Source organism: Meriones unguiculatus, chromosome 21 (genome assembly GCF_030254825.1).
Source record: "Meriones unguiculatus strain TT.TT164.6M chromosome 21, Bangor_MerUng_6.1, whole genome shotgun sequence".
Lineage (NCBI taxonomy): Eukaryota > Metazoa > Chordata > Mammalia > Rodentia > Muridae > Meriones > Meriones unguiculatus.
This window is the reverse complement of record NC_083368.1, coordinates 22,750,661-22,766,428: the sequence shown is the minus strand read 5'-3', so window position 1 is coordinate 22,766,428 and position 15,768 is coordinate 22,750,661. Positions and strand designations below refer to the sequence as shown.

At 36.8% G+C, this 15,768-nt stretch overlaps 1 protein-coding gene across 7 annotated transcripts in view; it reads right to left on the bottom strand.

The window, feature by feature from the left end:
* The window catches only part of Cd36 (CD36 molecule), an 87,527-nt gene that overhangs the window by 1,050 nt on the left and 70,709 nt on the right, over window positions 1–15,768 (bottom strand). For all 7 annotated transcript variants that reach the window (XM_060374238.1, XM_021661913.2, XM_021661912.2 and 4 more), the window contains 7 exons: window positions 14,099–14,145; window positions 8,992–9,061; window positions 6,310–6,497; window positions 5,420–5,538; window positions 4,402–4,475; window positions 3,907–3,961; window positions 2,689–2,853 (listed from right to left, as the gene is read on the bottom strand). In XM_060374238.1, the coding sequence (XP_060230221.1) occupies window positions 2,689–2,853; window positions 3,907–3,961; window positions 4,402–4,475; window positions 5,420–5,538; window positions 6,310–6,497; window positions 8,992–9,061; window positions 14,099–14,145 (718 nt within the window). The remainder of the gene's footprint in view (window positions 1–2,688; window positions 2,854–3,906; window positions 3,962–4,401; window positions 4,476–5,419; window positions 5,539–6,309; window positions 6,498–8,991; window positions 9,062–14,098; window positions 14,146–15,768) is intronic.

Here is a 15,768-nt window from a genome sequence, read left to right as displayed (position 1 = left end):
GCCCAATATCTCAGGCTGAAGAGAGAAGCTGTCTAAGAGATTTCTCAGTAAGAGGACACGTGTTCCCATTCAGGAATGATACAGGAAGCTTCGTACTGACCTCTAGGAGCTGAGCATATGAAGACAGGGTGTGAGGGTAGCTAATTAAATTTGCTGCTGAGTCTCACCGTACACTCAAGACCCTTTTCCATGGGGAGGTACACATGTCACTACATTCAAAGTGATCTTGGTGTATTCTCATAGCCTATAAGCAGAAAACCACTCTCTCTGTAGCACTCCACCCTATTTCTTTTTGTTCATCTATCCCCTATTAAAACCGTGCATAGATTTTCCCAGAGGCATAATTTTTAGAATGTCCCAAAATGTTCAGCAAACCTGCCTCTCATAATTCTAAGCCTCATAAAGTCAAGTAATTGCCAAGAAAAAAAAATCTATTTAGGTGAAAAATGCTTCCTAAAAGGTGACATTTCTTTCTTTATTAGAGTGGAAAGTATGATTAAAACAGACTGTGATGAAGACATTAGGAGCTTTTAATTCCTTTATCACTTAGTCATATGTGAACTCAAAGAACCTTAGACTCAAGGATCATTAAGCAATGATAAAATTATTTAACTAAACAAATTAATAGTGAGGCATATTATGTATTTGAGCAGGTATTTGATCAATTTTTAGTGGATATTCTTTTTAATCTATGATATAGCCACATGTACACATTTGTTCCATCATAAGTGCTTGTTGGGCTACTGAGAAGTTATTTATTTTTCTCATATTTTTAATTGAATATTAATGTTTTCACACAGTGTGTTTAGATGTTTTGTTTTATGCATCTGGGTATTTGCCTGCATGTATGCCTGATCCTTATCATGTGTGTGCAATGACTGTGGAGGCCAGGAGAGGTCACCAACCCTGGAACTGGAGTTAAGAAATGACTGAAAAAGGACCCGCTGAAAGAGCAAAGACCACAATGTCATCTCTCCAGCTCTGATTGTGAACATTACAGTGTGAACATTGTAACATTGTAACATTGGTTAGCCTTTTAAACACATGTTTTGCAAACATGTTTTAGAAAGAGTGGCAGAAATGATCCAGAACATAACAGTGAGCAGCTTTCTCTGATAAAAATGCTCAACTTCCCATAAAATAAATGTTGGTAACTAACTTCCACATTATTTTTGAAAACATTAATACGGTTAACTTAGACTTCAAGGTGAACATTTTGGCATTTGTTATCATTTTCTAGGATGCCTCTGGAAGATACATCATAATATTTAAAACAGATTATTAGAAACATACAAAGTTCAATTAGGGTTGATGTGATAACTCATGTAAAATGTTTAGCATGATCTGTATTTGTTCAATATCAGTTATTAGAATTAAAATAAAAATTGAAGCATAAGATAGTTTATGGTCCATCTCTGGCTTAAATAGAATAAATTTATTTATTTTAAAGTGGTTTTTCAAACTAAGCATTTTCTACTCATACTGCATTTCTCTGACAGGGATTGGGAAATTTTCTTTAAAAGTTTACTTCCATTTAGGCCAGGGTAAGTATGTTAAGCTTTCATTTTTGTTTATATAGAAAAAGACTAACATCCAGATCCCAGTACCCTAAACAGCCTCTACAGTTTTGCCAAGACTCTTAAGTATTATCTACAATCGCATGATTTTTCTTTACATTGAGTGACTCAATTAATTAATTATCTTATTATCTTGTAATTTTAGAATTACAAGTTAGAATTAACTTTCAGACAGTGATTTTTAGTTCATCATTAGGATGTCATGCTACAAACCCATGATTGAGAAAAAGCATGAACAAGCAGCCATCAGAGTTTTATGATGATAATATTATCCTCTATCTTTCATCAGAATTTATATATTCCTGTATTTTCATCTTTTTGTCTTGGTCTTATGAATTTTAATCTACTAAAATTTTTATAATTGTAATTTTCATAAAGCATTTATAATTTTCTTTTTTATTTTTACTTTTTTCTATATCCAGACAGTCCTATCTTTATTTTATTTTTTTAATTCTTTATTAATTACACTTTATTCACTTTGTATCCCCCCCTGTGGTTCCCTCTCTTCTCCCGTCCCAATTCCTCCTTTCCTCCACCCTCTGCATGCATGCCCCTCCCCAAGTCCACTGATAGGGGAGGTCTTCTTTTCCTTCCTTCTTATCCTCGTCTTTCCTGAGACTGATACTCCAACCAAGGACTATGCATGGAAATAACCTAAGACCCCTACACAGATGTAGCCCATGGCAGTTCAGTATCCAAATGGATTCCATTGTAATAGGAACAGGGACTGTCTCTGACATGAACTGATTGGCCTGTTCTTTAATTAACTCCCCCTGAGGGGGAAGCAGCATTACCAGTCCATAGAAGAAGACAATGCAGCCACTCCTGATGAGACCTAATTGACTAGCATTTATAATTTTTAATAATGTCATAACAGAAATAAGTAAATCTAAATTTGTATAATAAGCTATATCTGTGCTAATTTTACAATGGTAACAATTTCACTATAATTTTTTTCTTAATTCACAACAATCAGATTAAAAAATTGGGATATAAATTAAAATGTTTATAACTGGCTAAATATGTCCAGAAATACTTGTGTCCTAATTTATAATCAGAATTTAATAAGATGAAAATAGTTAAATAATACATACTTTGTTAGAGCACTTACTTATTTTCCATTCTTGGATCTGCACGCACAGTATGAAATCATAAAAGCAACAAACATCACCACTCCAACCCCAAGTAAGGCCATTTCTACAAGTCCAAGAAGTTTTATTTTTCCAGTCACTTGATTTCTGAACATTTCTGCTTTCTCATCACCAATGGTTCCAGTCTGTAATCGAGTTAACAATTAACATCATTTGAATAAATAAATGAAACAAAATAATATAGCATCCTCTTCTTTGAACATATGCATAGGTGTCACCCATCAGTGTCAGAAAGTCAGTAAAATTCACTTTTCATCTAAAGTAGACACACTGCTCACCAATGTACAGTAATGACTCCCTTCCACCTTGATCGTGCTGTATAGCTCAGCAGTATACCAACATTCATTTGATTCTCCAACTCTTTGAAATATTTCACAACTTTACCAAGGTTGTTTTGCAAAGGTCAACAGTTGTGCTTGCTCTGAAGGTTAATGCAACGCACTTTCTAATTCTGTGACTGGTCAATTTAGCAGCTTACAGTAAAACAGTTTATCTCATCTGTCCTGTTTAGGAATAATTGTTTTTTATTATCACTATTATATTTAATGAGTCATACATTCTGTACATATATTCTGTACGTACATTCTGTGGTGGTATATGAATGCCGCCTTCTTAAAACTTATGACAGGTAAAATAGGTAAAATTATTTGTCTGTCTGCAGAGCAAAGCATAAAATTTAACAAATACATCTATGTAATTTAGCTGTTTTTCCTAACACATTGCAGTGTAAGAGCATATGGATAGGCAATGTAAATACATCCTCAAATATTATAATACATCTAGGGGAGCTGCATAAAGGGAGAAGTGGGAGGGATGTTAGGATTGTGAGGAGATGAGGAAGGGGGCCACAGCCAGGATGCAAAGTGAATAAATTGTAATAAATAATAAATTATAGAGTAATAGGAAGGGTAATGCTCTTTGGAGGACAAAGAGGAAGAAGAAAGAAAGGTATGTGCGGCTATCATGGAGAACTGCTTGGACTCAAGCATGAAACATGCATGTCTAGAAATGTCACCAAGGAATTTATCAATCTGCACTTGTAGCATGAGCTATATTCAATAAAATGCCAGAGACAAAGTTTGCTCCAAAATAAAAACAAAAAACATATGTCATTTTAAATACCAAAATCTTATATAAACTATTTCAATAGTTTAATAGTAAAATAGTAAAATACTAACCTCATTGAGCCAAAGTATAGGTACAATATAATGTCTCTTCAGACTCTTTAATGCTCTATAATACATATCAAAAATAATTATTAGTATATTTATATGTACGTAAAAGACATTTATAATAAATAAATGTTCAGAAATCAATTACTCTTGAATTTTATTGGATTTTGTTCTATTCAATGAATCACTTTTAACACAGATTTTCTCATAGTCTCCATTCACATATCTAAGGTAGATTCCTAATTTCATTTTATAGGTTCATAGGTACACACTTTAATCTAGGAAAGTATATGATCTAGAAGTTATATTAGTGATAATTGGATATATGGGGAACATAAGATGTACACCCAATAATTTTCAACTAATATTAAAATGTGGCCTAAGCATTTAATAATTCTGCAATGTCCTAAAGAAAAAAAAAAAAAACCATAAGGCATTTTTCCACTTTCATTCACCTACCCCCATTCTTATAAAAAAAGCAACATCGTTAAGGAGACTCACTCTATTTTTCTGGCTGGCTTGACCAGTATATTGACCTGCAGTCGTTTTGCAAATTGTAGAGTGAATCCAGTTATCTAAAAACAGCAAAGTTAAACAATTACAACATTATTTTATAATAGTCAGATTTTTCCTTTTCTGTGACACAAAGAGATTCAGTTTGTATTCAAAAATGGAAGAATTCTTAAGACTGAGAAATTAGAGTCTTTTGAACTTTGTGCATCTAATCATAATCTACATGAATTCATATGCATACACGATATCTACGTATATAATATATGCATGTATATATACACATATATGGAGAGAAATTTTCTTTGTCTTAGTCAATACTGAAGTTTTCTTTAGATTGTGAAATCTAAATCTGGTTCAGAAAAAAAACAACAGTAGCACAGTCTGAAAAGACCAATTCAGATGGTTCATTTAGTTGCTGAACTATGTGTCCAAATGCTTAAAATTTAGCGAGAGTCCACATATCGGTAAAAAGCAGTGTTATGGATTTCCATTGTTTAAGCTGGAATGTGTGCCCACAGCAAGCAGGTGCTGAGAGCTCGCCAGAGCTTGCATGCTTAGCAAGAGCCACATCCATTGTCTCCCTTTAAAGTGTCAAAGAGAGCGTCAAGATAATTTTTAATGTTAATAGTAGTACTATTGCAACTGTTACACAATATTCTTGTTATGGATTTTTGTCTGAGACTTACATATAAACAATATCTTTGATCCCCGATAGCAGTGATTTCTCACAAAAGCAATTCCAATTAAGAGCAATAAGTAAGGTGATTACACTAACTTTTTATCATTAGAATTCTTGATCCACAGGGCAGTAAAAGCCTTTAAAATTCTCATGTGTTGAAACCAACACTGAATTTCTTGTTATTTATATGTCAGAATGGGAAAAAATAAATACTATTCTCATTGGTTGTTTCATTGAGATTAAGACTATGATCCAAGGAAATAGTATAATTAAAAAAATTTAGAAGAATATTAACCAAGTCAGAGCAATCAGATCAATAAGACTTACAGGCTCCACGTCCAAGTATGTCTTATGCTCTTCCTCATTCGGATTTAAGCCATCAATAGGTTCTGAAACGTCAGGACTGGCATGTAGAAAATGCGGAAGGGAAATGTACACGGGCTTTCCTGAAAGACACATTTTAAGAGACAATCGGAAATAGGTTACTATGTACCTCACGTAGTTTTCAAACTATTTGCTAAGTGATGAAACTTTTATAGGTTAAAATATAGTTTCTTTTTTTTTTTTTAAGTGCTGATGGCAAGGACATTACAGCTGGTTGTTATTATTATACAAAATAACACAAAACTCTGTGAAATTTTATTAAGCAGCCAATTGCTGTCTGTTTCTTCCCACCCTAATTTCCAGAAGTCAGATGTTCCCCATTAAACTAAATTAGAACATGTTCAAACTTCAAGTGATACTATGACTTCACTGAAGTTTGTTCTTTCTTTATTCTCACTATACTACAAAGAATGTAAACAAGACAAGGATGAGTCTTTGCTTTTCAACTTTTACTTTAGGGAAATAATTAATACACCCATGGCAGATGGTGAGGAAACTCATTGTATACTGGGGATTTTTCTTTCTCTCTTACCAGCAAAACTGGTATGGCATAATACCAGTGTGATTTTCCCAATAACTAAATTTTGCAATACTGAAACACACACATACACACATGCACACACACGAAAGAGAGTAAGAGTGACTGAGAGAAAGAGAGATTTAACCCTACATTCTGTTTATAAGATAAAAATCTGTGGTATTTATCATTATGAATATGGCTTATTTTATATAATACAATCTTCAAATTTGACGCTACAGTTTAAAGAATAAAACTCCAAAATATAATTAAGTACAAATTTACATGAACTTTGATAATGAGCATGTCTACACACCTTCTTTGCATTTCCCAATGTCTAGCACACCATACGATGTACAGTTATTTGAGATTACTTTTTCAGTGCAGAAACAGTGGTTGTCTGGATTCTCTAGTGGTGATGCAAAGGCCTTGGCTGGAAGAACAAATCTGTACACGGGGATTCCTTTAAGGTCAATCTCAGATCCAAATACAGCGTAGATAGACCTACATGGGGATTCAAGAAAAGAGCTTCTTAATAAAAGCCTGAATCCTATTCTGATAATCTGTTTTTTTTTTTTTTGTTTTGTTGCTTAAATTAGTTTATATATCATTGCTTTAACTTATTTAAAAAACAATATATTCCTAATAATATTTTACATCCTTTTTGAATTCTTAGGAAAATTTGTTGATGTTGTTGTCTTTATATTTTTAAGACACACACGATTAAAAAGCAAGAGTATGAAATACACGTCTTAGTTCTTAAAAATATTCAAAGGTCTCAAGACCCAGGTATACCACTCAAAGGCACATATATACAAAAGATGCTCAAGTATACAACAAGGACATTTGCTCAACCATGTTCGTAGCAGCTTTATTTGTAATAGCCAGAATCTGGAAACAACCCAGATGTCCCTCAGTTGAGGAATGGATACAGAAACTGTGGTACATTTACACAATGGAATACTACTCAGCAATTAAAAACAAGGAAATCATGAAATTTGCAGGCAAATGGTGGGATCTAGAAAAGATCATACGGAGTGAGGCATCTCAGAAGCAGAAAGACACACATGGTATATACTCACTTATAAGTGGATATTAGACATATAATATAGATTAATCATATTAAAATCTGTACATCAAAGGAAGCTAAGCAAGAAGGAGGACCCTGGGTAAGATGCTCAATCTTCATTCAGAAAGGCAAATGAGATGGACATTGGAGGAGGGAGAAAACAGGGAACAGGACAGGAGCCTACCACAGAGGGCCTCTGAAAGACTCCACCCAGCAGGATATCAAAACATATGTTGAGATGCAAAATCAAATTTTGGGCAGAGTGTAGGGAATCTTATGAAAGAAGCAGGAGATAAAAAGACCTGGAGGAAACACTTGCTCCACAAGGGGAGCAACAGAACCAAAATATCTGGACACAAGGGTCTTTTCTGAGACTGATGCTCCAAACAAGGACCATGCATGGAGATAACTTAGAACCCTTGCACTGAAGTAGCCCCAGGCAACTCAATGTCCAAGAGAGTTCCCCAATAATAGGACCAGGGACCAACTCTGACATAAACTCATGGGCTGGCTCTTGGATCACCACCACTTGAGTGAGGAGCAGCCTTACCAGGCCACAGAGGAAGACAAAGAAGCCAGTCCTGATGAGACCAGATAGATTAATAGATGGAAGGGGAGGAAGACCTTCCCTGGGGGAGGGGCATAGAAGAAGAAGAGAAGGAAGGGTGGGATTGGGAGGAGATGTGGGAGGGAGTTAAAGCTGAGATACAAAGTGAATAAACTGTAATCAATATAAAATATTCTAAGGTCAAGTTTACAAGTGAAGTGTCATGGGGATAAAAGCAAGATAAGATTCTTACAGTTAAATTCTTCTATGCAGCAAATATTTATATGTCTTTCTCAAATTATTTATTTGTGCCCAATTTAAATCAAGTTTCCATCTTTCAAAAACAGCTTAAAGAAACAGTCACTCGCTTGCTGGGCTGTGTGCATGAGTATGCTTGGAGCACATCTCCATCATTTACCCTGTGTCTACCCATGCTCAATCCAGTGTGTCAGAGCTCATTTGATATGCTTTTTGACACCCAGCTACCCCTATGTGACAAAGGGCTGTTTTCAGCAATTTCATAGTATGGCAATGATTCTGAGGTATCTAATAATTGCCTATAGTCTTATCTTCAGAAAAGACTGTAGAAATATTTAGGCTACTTTGAAAGAATAAATAAATATTAATTCCATATAATCACATTTATTCTTAAGGAATAGGAAAGAAGGGGACCACAGAGGGCCTCTGAAAGACTCTACTGATCAGGGTATCAAACAGATACTGAGATTCACAATCAAACTTTGGTCAGAGTGCAAGGAATCTTAAGGAAGAAGGAGAGAGAGAAAGACAGAGAGGAGACAGGAGCTCCAGAAGACCAACAGAGCAAAAACAAATAAACAAAAGAAAACAAACCTGGGCCCAGGGAGGGCCTATAGAGGCCGATGTTCCAACCAAGGACTATTCATGGAGATAACCCAAAACCCCTGCACAGATGTAGCCCATAGGTAGGTCAGTCTCCAAATGGGCTCCCTAGTAAGGGGAGCAGAGGCCTTCTCTGAGGTGAACTCAGTGGCTGGCTCTTTGATCACCTCCCCATGGGGGGTGCAGCCTTACCAGGCCACAAAGGAAGACAATGCAGTCAGTCCTGATGAGACCTGATAGGCTAGGGTCAGATAGAAGGGGAGGAGGACCTCTCCTATCAGTGGACTAGGAGAGGGGAATAGGGGAAGATTGGGGAGGGAGGGAGTTCTGAGAGGAGACAAGGGATACAAAGTGAACAAATTGTAATAAATAATAATAATAATAATAAAGTGAAAACTAAAAAAAGAAATAAATGAAATTAAATAGTTTTCTATTTTTTCAAATATTGCAAATGATTAGGCTTCTCATGTTTTTAAAAAGTAGAACAGAAAAAGTCTAATGTTTACACTTCAGAAACTTACCTGCAAATGTCAGAGGAAAAGAATCTCAATATCCTAGACTTCTCAACAAAAGGTGGAAAGGAAGCTGCATCTGTTAAAAAAAAAATAAAGCCAATGACAAGTGTTTTTATGCATTGTAAATTCTAGAAAAATTATAAATCTCTTTTTCTAGTATAATCAAAAGAAATAAAACATAAGCTTTATATACAATTTTAAAGTTACCTAGTAGGCTACTTATTTTCAGAAAATAAAAGAGGTATATTTCATTTTCTCAAGTATATACAAGTTATTATTTTCAATATACCTAATCAACCAAAATATATTTCAATGTCAAACTGTAGCACATGGATTCTTTATATCATTTCAAACACAATAGATGTCTTGGCTATCTTTATTAATTTGATACAGCCTACAGTGACTTGAGGAAGACTTCCATTAAAAAGTTTTGCCTAGGTCATATTGGCCCAGGGAACATGTTTGTAAGATAGTATGGTGATTTGAATAAGAATGGCCACACAGGTCCAAAATGAAATGTTTATTCATCATGGACTGGCACTATTTGGGAGGGATTATTAGGTGTGGCCTTGTTGGAAGAAGTGTCTCACTGAGGTAGGCTTTCATGTTTCAAAAACCCAAGCCAGGTTCAGTGTCTTGCAGCTCCTACTGCCTGTGGGTCAGGATGCTTCCCTCCATGATAACAATGAGCTAACCTCCTGAAACTGTAGGCAAGCCCAATTAAGTAGTTTTCTTTATAAGTTGTCATGGTCATGGTATCTCTTCACAGCCATCGGATATTCATGAAGACAGAAGTTGGTAACAGGCACTGGGGCATTACTGGTCTGAACATGCTGCTTCTGTGTGGAAGGCTAATTTTCAAACTTTGGACTAGGAAAGCAGCTGTATTCTTTAGCAGGGCTTAATGGGCCAAACTAGTAGGAACATGGAAGACAGTGCTAAAGATGATGTGAACAGTGGGGCTTGAGTTATGATGTTCTAGGAAAAAAAAAAAAGTGCCCAGAGACCATTCTTGTGTTATTTTGGCAAAGAATGTGGCTGCTTTCTATCCTTGTCCAAAAATTCTGCCTGAGGCTAAAGTAAGGAGTTTTGGATTAATGGCAAATGGCAGAGGAGATTTAAAGAAAGCATAAAAGCATAGTATTTACTTTGTCATGTGGTTATTAATGGTGAGACTTATACAGAGGAACCATGAAAAGGAACAAGCTAGGAAAGAAAAAAAAAAAAACACAAAATGTATAGTTTGAGGAGAGGAGGAACACCAGGAAGTGTAACTGTGCTAAGCTCAGTGTGTGAGTTTAAAGAAAAACCTGACTCTAAGGGAATTAAAGGGAGTGGTGACCTCAGCCAGCTTCCAACTTGTGAAAAGGATTTAACAAAAAACCTACGCAATGAAGGAAACTATCAACAATAGAAGGTTGATGCAAACGTAACTGAAATAGAGGGTCAATTTCCTGTCCCAGCAAGCAGCACAACGTGGCAGCTTCAGCTACCACCCGGTTCTGGCTTCAGAGTCAAGGATACAAGAAAGTAGCAAGGGAATCTCTGCAGCCAAAGAAAGTTGCTGAGGCCAGGCATATGTCAGGAGTATCCCTGCATGGAGCCCAAGAGATGCTATTGCATAAAGCTGTGAAGATGAAGCTTGGGTTGCCTTGCAGACCCCAAGATATTAGAGATGCCAGAGTCACGGGACTCCTTCAAAGGAGAGCTGCAGATGCAGTGTGGAACCAGTCCAAGAGTAAGAAGTTATGTTTCAATCAACAAAGCTGAAATGAACTGGAGATTTGAAGAACCATTTGAAATTAGACACAGAGATTCCTCCGTCTTGCGTTGGTCCAGTATTCCCTTACTATGATCCCTTTCTTTCCTTTTGGAATGGTAATGTATTGTGCAATTGTGTGGTGGAAATATACAACCTGCTTTTTTTTTAAGTTTTAATTTTACAGGAAGTTACAGGAGAGCTGGCCCTGATGCTGACCTGCTGCAGCTCTCAGGAGAGCATGCCCAGCACGTTACCAGGGCAGCATACCCTATCTGACTGTGATAGCACAGGTGAACCAGCTCCGAAGATGTGGCAATGAAAATATTGTCTCCAAAACTTGGGATCAAGGACAGCACAAAAATACCTACAAAGTAAACTAACCTGGGCCCATGGAGACTGACAGAGACTGAAACAGCTACCAATGAGCATGTATGGGATGAACCTAGGCCCCAGGCAGCCCACACAAATATAGCATCATATGGGTCCCCTAACAATGGGAGGTGGAGATGTCTCTGACTCTGTGGCTTGTTTTTTGATCCCTTTCCCCTAGCTGGGCTGCCTTGTCAGGCCTCAGTGGCAGAGAATACACTTAGTCGTGCTGCGACTTGAGGTACCAACGTGAGTTGGTACTGCTTGTGGAATTCCCCTTCTCTGAGAAGGAGACTGGAGTATGGGGCATTAGAATGGGTCTGGGAGGAGAGAAGGGAGAGGGCTGGGATCAGGATGTAAAGTGGATAGATAGATAGATAGATAGATAGATAGATAGATAGATAGATAGATGGAAGGAGCACACACACAGACTTGTCCCCTCTGTGGTAGAGTGGACAAGGAAGAGATGCCCCCATTACCACCTACAGCAAAGTGGGAGAGCTGGACCTAAGGTCATGAGAGCAGGAAAGCTAACCCTTCCCCTTACCTGCTGCAGCACTGGGGAGAATGAGTCCTGCACCTTACCTAGGCAGCACAGCAGAGCTGGCCCTGGATGTGGGGTTTGCAGGTGGGCTGGGCTTTTGGGCATGAAAGCAAGAAAGCCAGTGGGCTGATCAGCTCAGATACTTTTCAGGCCCAGATTTAAGGCTTTGTTTTGGATGACCCCAACACCTACCCCATATTGCTGGAGTGCTGGTTTTATAGATCCAAAACAACAGAATCTCCATGACACAGGCAATCTAAAAGGAGTCCAATTGAAGTTCCAGTATTGATAGAGTAGCAGAAGCCAGGGGCCTTAAAACAGACCAATGACTCATTGCAATGAACATTTGCAAGTAAATAACTATAGGCAAAAGAGTTTGCTACAGGACACGCTTTGACACACTACAGCTTCCACAATAAAATTGTTGTTGTTGTTGTTGTTGGGCAGGAGGTTACATGTATGAGGGCCAGTTCATGAGGGGAGGGGAAGATGATTGGGAATGGGGTTCATGATGTGACATTTATAAAACACCAATAAAAAGTGTAAGAGAAAAATTAAAAAAAAATAAGTATTGCCTTGAATCTCAGAAGAAACTTTGAACTTTTAAACTTCATTAAGACTGATAAACTATGGCAATTTTTGAAGTTTGACTTAATGCATTTTTACATTATGATATGTACCCGTCTATGAAGGCCCAGGAGTGGAATGTGGTGGTTTGAATAACAGTGTCTCCTATAGGCTTATAATTGAATGCTTAGTCATCAGGAAGTGGAACTCTGCAGAAGGAATTAGTAGGTGTGGTCCTGTTGGAGGACATGTGTCATGGGGAGTGGGCTTTCAGGTTTCAGAAACCCAAGGCAGACTCAGTGTCTCACTCTTCGGCTTACGGCCCATCTAAATGTAGAACTCTCAGCTACTTTCTACAACCGCGTCTGCCTGCATGCTGCCGTGCCTCCAGCCATGATAATAATGAACTAAACTTCTGATACTGTAAGCAAGCTCCAACTAAATGCATCCTTTTATAAGAGTTTTTGTGGTCATGGTGTCTCTGCACGCGAATAGAACACCGACTAACACAGAGAGTGACTTGATTGTTAATCAATGGAGGAGGACTCATTGCACAATGAGTTCTACTATTTCCTTGGATGATGGCCCTGGGCTATATGAAAAAGCTAAGTCTAAAAGTGATGAGTCTAAAAATGAGTCTGTGTGCAAGCCAGCAAACAGCATCCGTCCATAATTTCTGCAACAAAATTCCTGACTTTAGCTCCTACCCTGGCTGCCCTCAGTAATGAACTAGTAATGAACTAGAAATAGAAGAATAAGACAAATAAATCCTTTCTCCCCTGTGTAGCTCTCAGAGTGCTGTGCCACAGCAACACACTAAAAGAGGGACGGCAGCCATATTTCAAGTGCCTGAAAACCACATGTGGCTGGTTTTCTGAATCTCTGAATCACTGAAAGATATATAATGCAATAACACTTGACAATTGATTTAGGAAAGTGAACTTAGAAAACATTACTACCATTACTCCTGATTTTCCACCCTGTGAGACAGAACAAACTTAAACCTGCAAATACTCAACTGTGCCTTTGGAAAAGTAAACAGGCCCATGCTTACTTTTTTGTTTAACTTTCATCATCCTCATTCTATCACCTTCTTACCCAGTATTTTCTCACCTACTTTGTAAACATTCTGTATGGGCTTATTGGCAGGTAAAAGCTTATCTTTGGTTTAAATTACTCCATGGTATTTGATTACCATTGTGTTGTACAATCATAGTTCTTACATGGGTGAATAGTGTATGCTTTGCTTTCCTTTGAGGACAATAATAAGCCCAACCGAACTATATCCTAAATCAAAGATTTTAGCTGTTTCTTTGTATTCAAAATCTAATTTAGAGAACACATTTTTTTTTTTGCATATATTCTTCATGGAGGACATCTAACCTTGTTTAATTTTTGTTTTTCTCACTCATGCGCACTGACTTGTCCAAAACCAGGTGGCTTCTGCTCTCCAACCTTGCTGCTTCTCCCTCGGCTCTGAATCTCACTGGGATATGTTTTTCTTTTTGTTATTATATTTCTTTACATCTAAGTCATCAGTCAAATATTAAGTGAAAGCTGACTAGTAGATAACCTCTGTATTTGTTTTTAACCACTTGTTGGATGCTAGATCATTAAGTGAGATATTTTTACAAGACATTTTTTTCTTTTTTTTGTAATTCAACTAGGCTTATTTTTCAGGGTTAATCTAAAAATTCTTAATCCATTAAGGAGACAGCCCATTCCTAAGCCTATCCAAATATATAGACTCTGAGATATGCTGACTAGTAATCACAGCCCCTCAACCTGGGTCCTTCTGGTCAGGAGAGGGGCAAACTTGTGGTAGAAGGTAAGGTTTCTCTCATTGTGGTTATTACAGCAAAGATTCTTACCTGTGCCATTAATCATGTCACAATAACTTGGCCAATAGGACAAATTCCTTAAGAATAAAAGAAATAGATGAACAAGTGCTCTCATTTCAAACACATCATAATCACAGTACACTTTCTACTTTGAAACACAACTTTTATCAACACAGTAAAAAAAAAAAATCAAGCTGATGACAGCCAAGACTTAATAAACAGTCCACCTCATTCAATCCATGATTGTTTGATCCCCTAATCTTACTGAAATAAAGGGACTGCTGTGATCCTTAAGAGGACAGACCATAAAACATAACCTGCTAAAGGCTAAGCTCATTAGGATAGATACTCAGATAGACACAGTACTGGGAGAAAATAAGAGAAATGTAGGTTTGTACACAGGGATTTTGTTTCTTTGAGAGAAATTAATTATGTGGTAATTTGTTCAGCGTTCATGCTGATAGGATGAAAGTACTGAGGAAGTTCTTGACACAGCTCACCATGACATAGAAGTGGAGAGAGTGAAAAGATAAGAAAGCAGAGAGGCAGTTGTTTGTATACATAGAATATAAAATATGTAAATATTTAGTTTTTAGCCATCATAGGTTTTACAGGTTTCACGTTTTTCCGTTTTAGCATCATCGGGGACCAGTACTCGAATGGGACAGAACTTATTCCCCTTTTATTACTTAAATCATCTATGTATTTTTACATTGGGAAGTGATTAAAGATACTAGAATTAAATCTCTGTAAATCTCTTTTTAGTCATTTTGAATGAGAAAACAAACAAACAAAAAAAAACCCTTAATGAGTGATGTCCACTCCTAAAAAATAGTCTACTAGGATGTCAACATATGCTATTGTTTACTTTTATTCTTTAGAGAAGTGCTGCTAATCATACTCATTCAGAACACAAGGATGTAAATCAAAGACATAATCTGCAACCTCATGGATCAGCCGTGTTCAGTTCTAACCCACTCAGTGCTCAAGAGCCCCTCTCCAAAACCACTGTACAATCTGAAACCTGGGGTGTACGCACACTGTTCAGTGTGCAAACTTTGATATGATATCCCCAGAAATAAGTGCACAGAATTACTTTGTCCCACTAGTCTTCCCTATAAAAGCATGTGAATGTGATCTTCCTTTTTCAGAAGCAAAACTGTACAACATTAAATCTTTAAACACTGTATGCTAGAACTACAAAAGTGTACATTTGGAAGTTAGTTACATTTGTTAATGAAATCACTTATACTTTTAATGGTGCTACCTCTAGGGCTCCTCAAGGAATAACTGGACTAAAGAAAATTACAGCATGAATTGAAAAAAAAAAAAAAGAAGGTTTTTTTTTTTTTCCTTCTTCTGGTATGTAGTTTTCTTTCTGTTTTACATATATGAAGATTTATGAATTTTTCAGATGAACTGTCAGGAACCGTGAGAAAGAAAAGTATGGCTTCATGAACCTGTTGTGTTCTTTCACTTTTCCAGAAGTGATATAGTATACATTATGCACATTTATTACTGTCTTTGAAATATTAATTTTATGTTTGCATCAGTAAAAAGTTGGCATGGCAGTAACATGGTGAAGTTCCATAGATTCATTTTAAGTATTTACCTGTTTGGAGTCATTTATCACAGATCACTGCAATGTACATTTTTTTCATCCAATCACTTTTAAAGGCACAATAAGCTGTATCATTTTA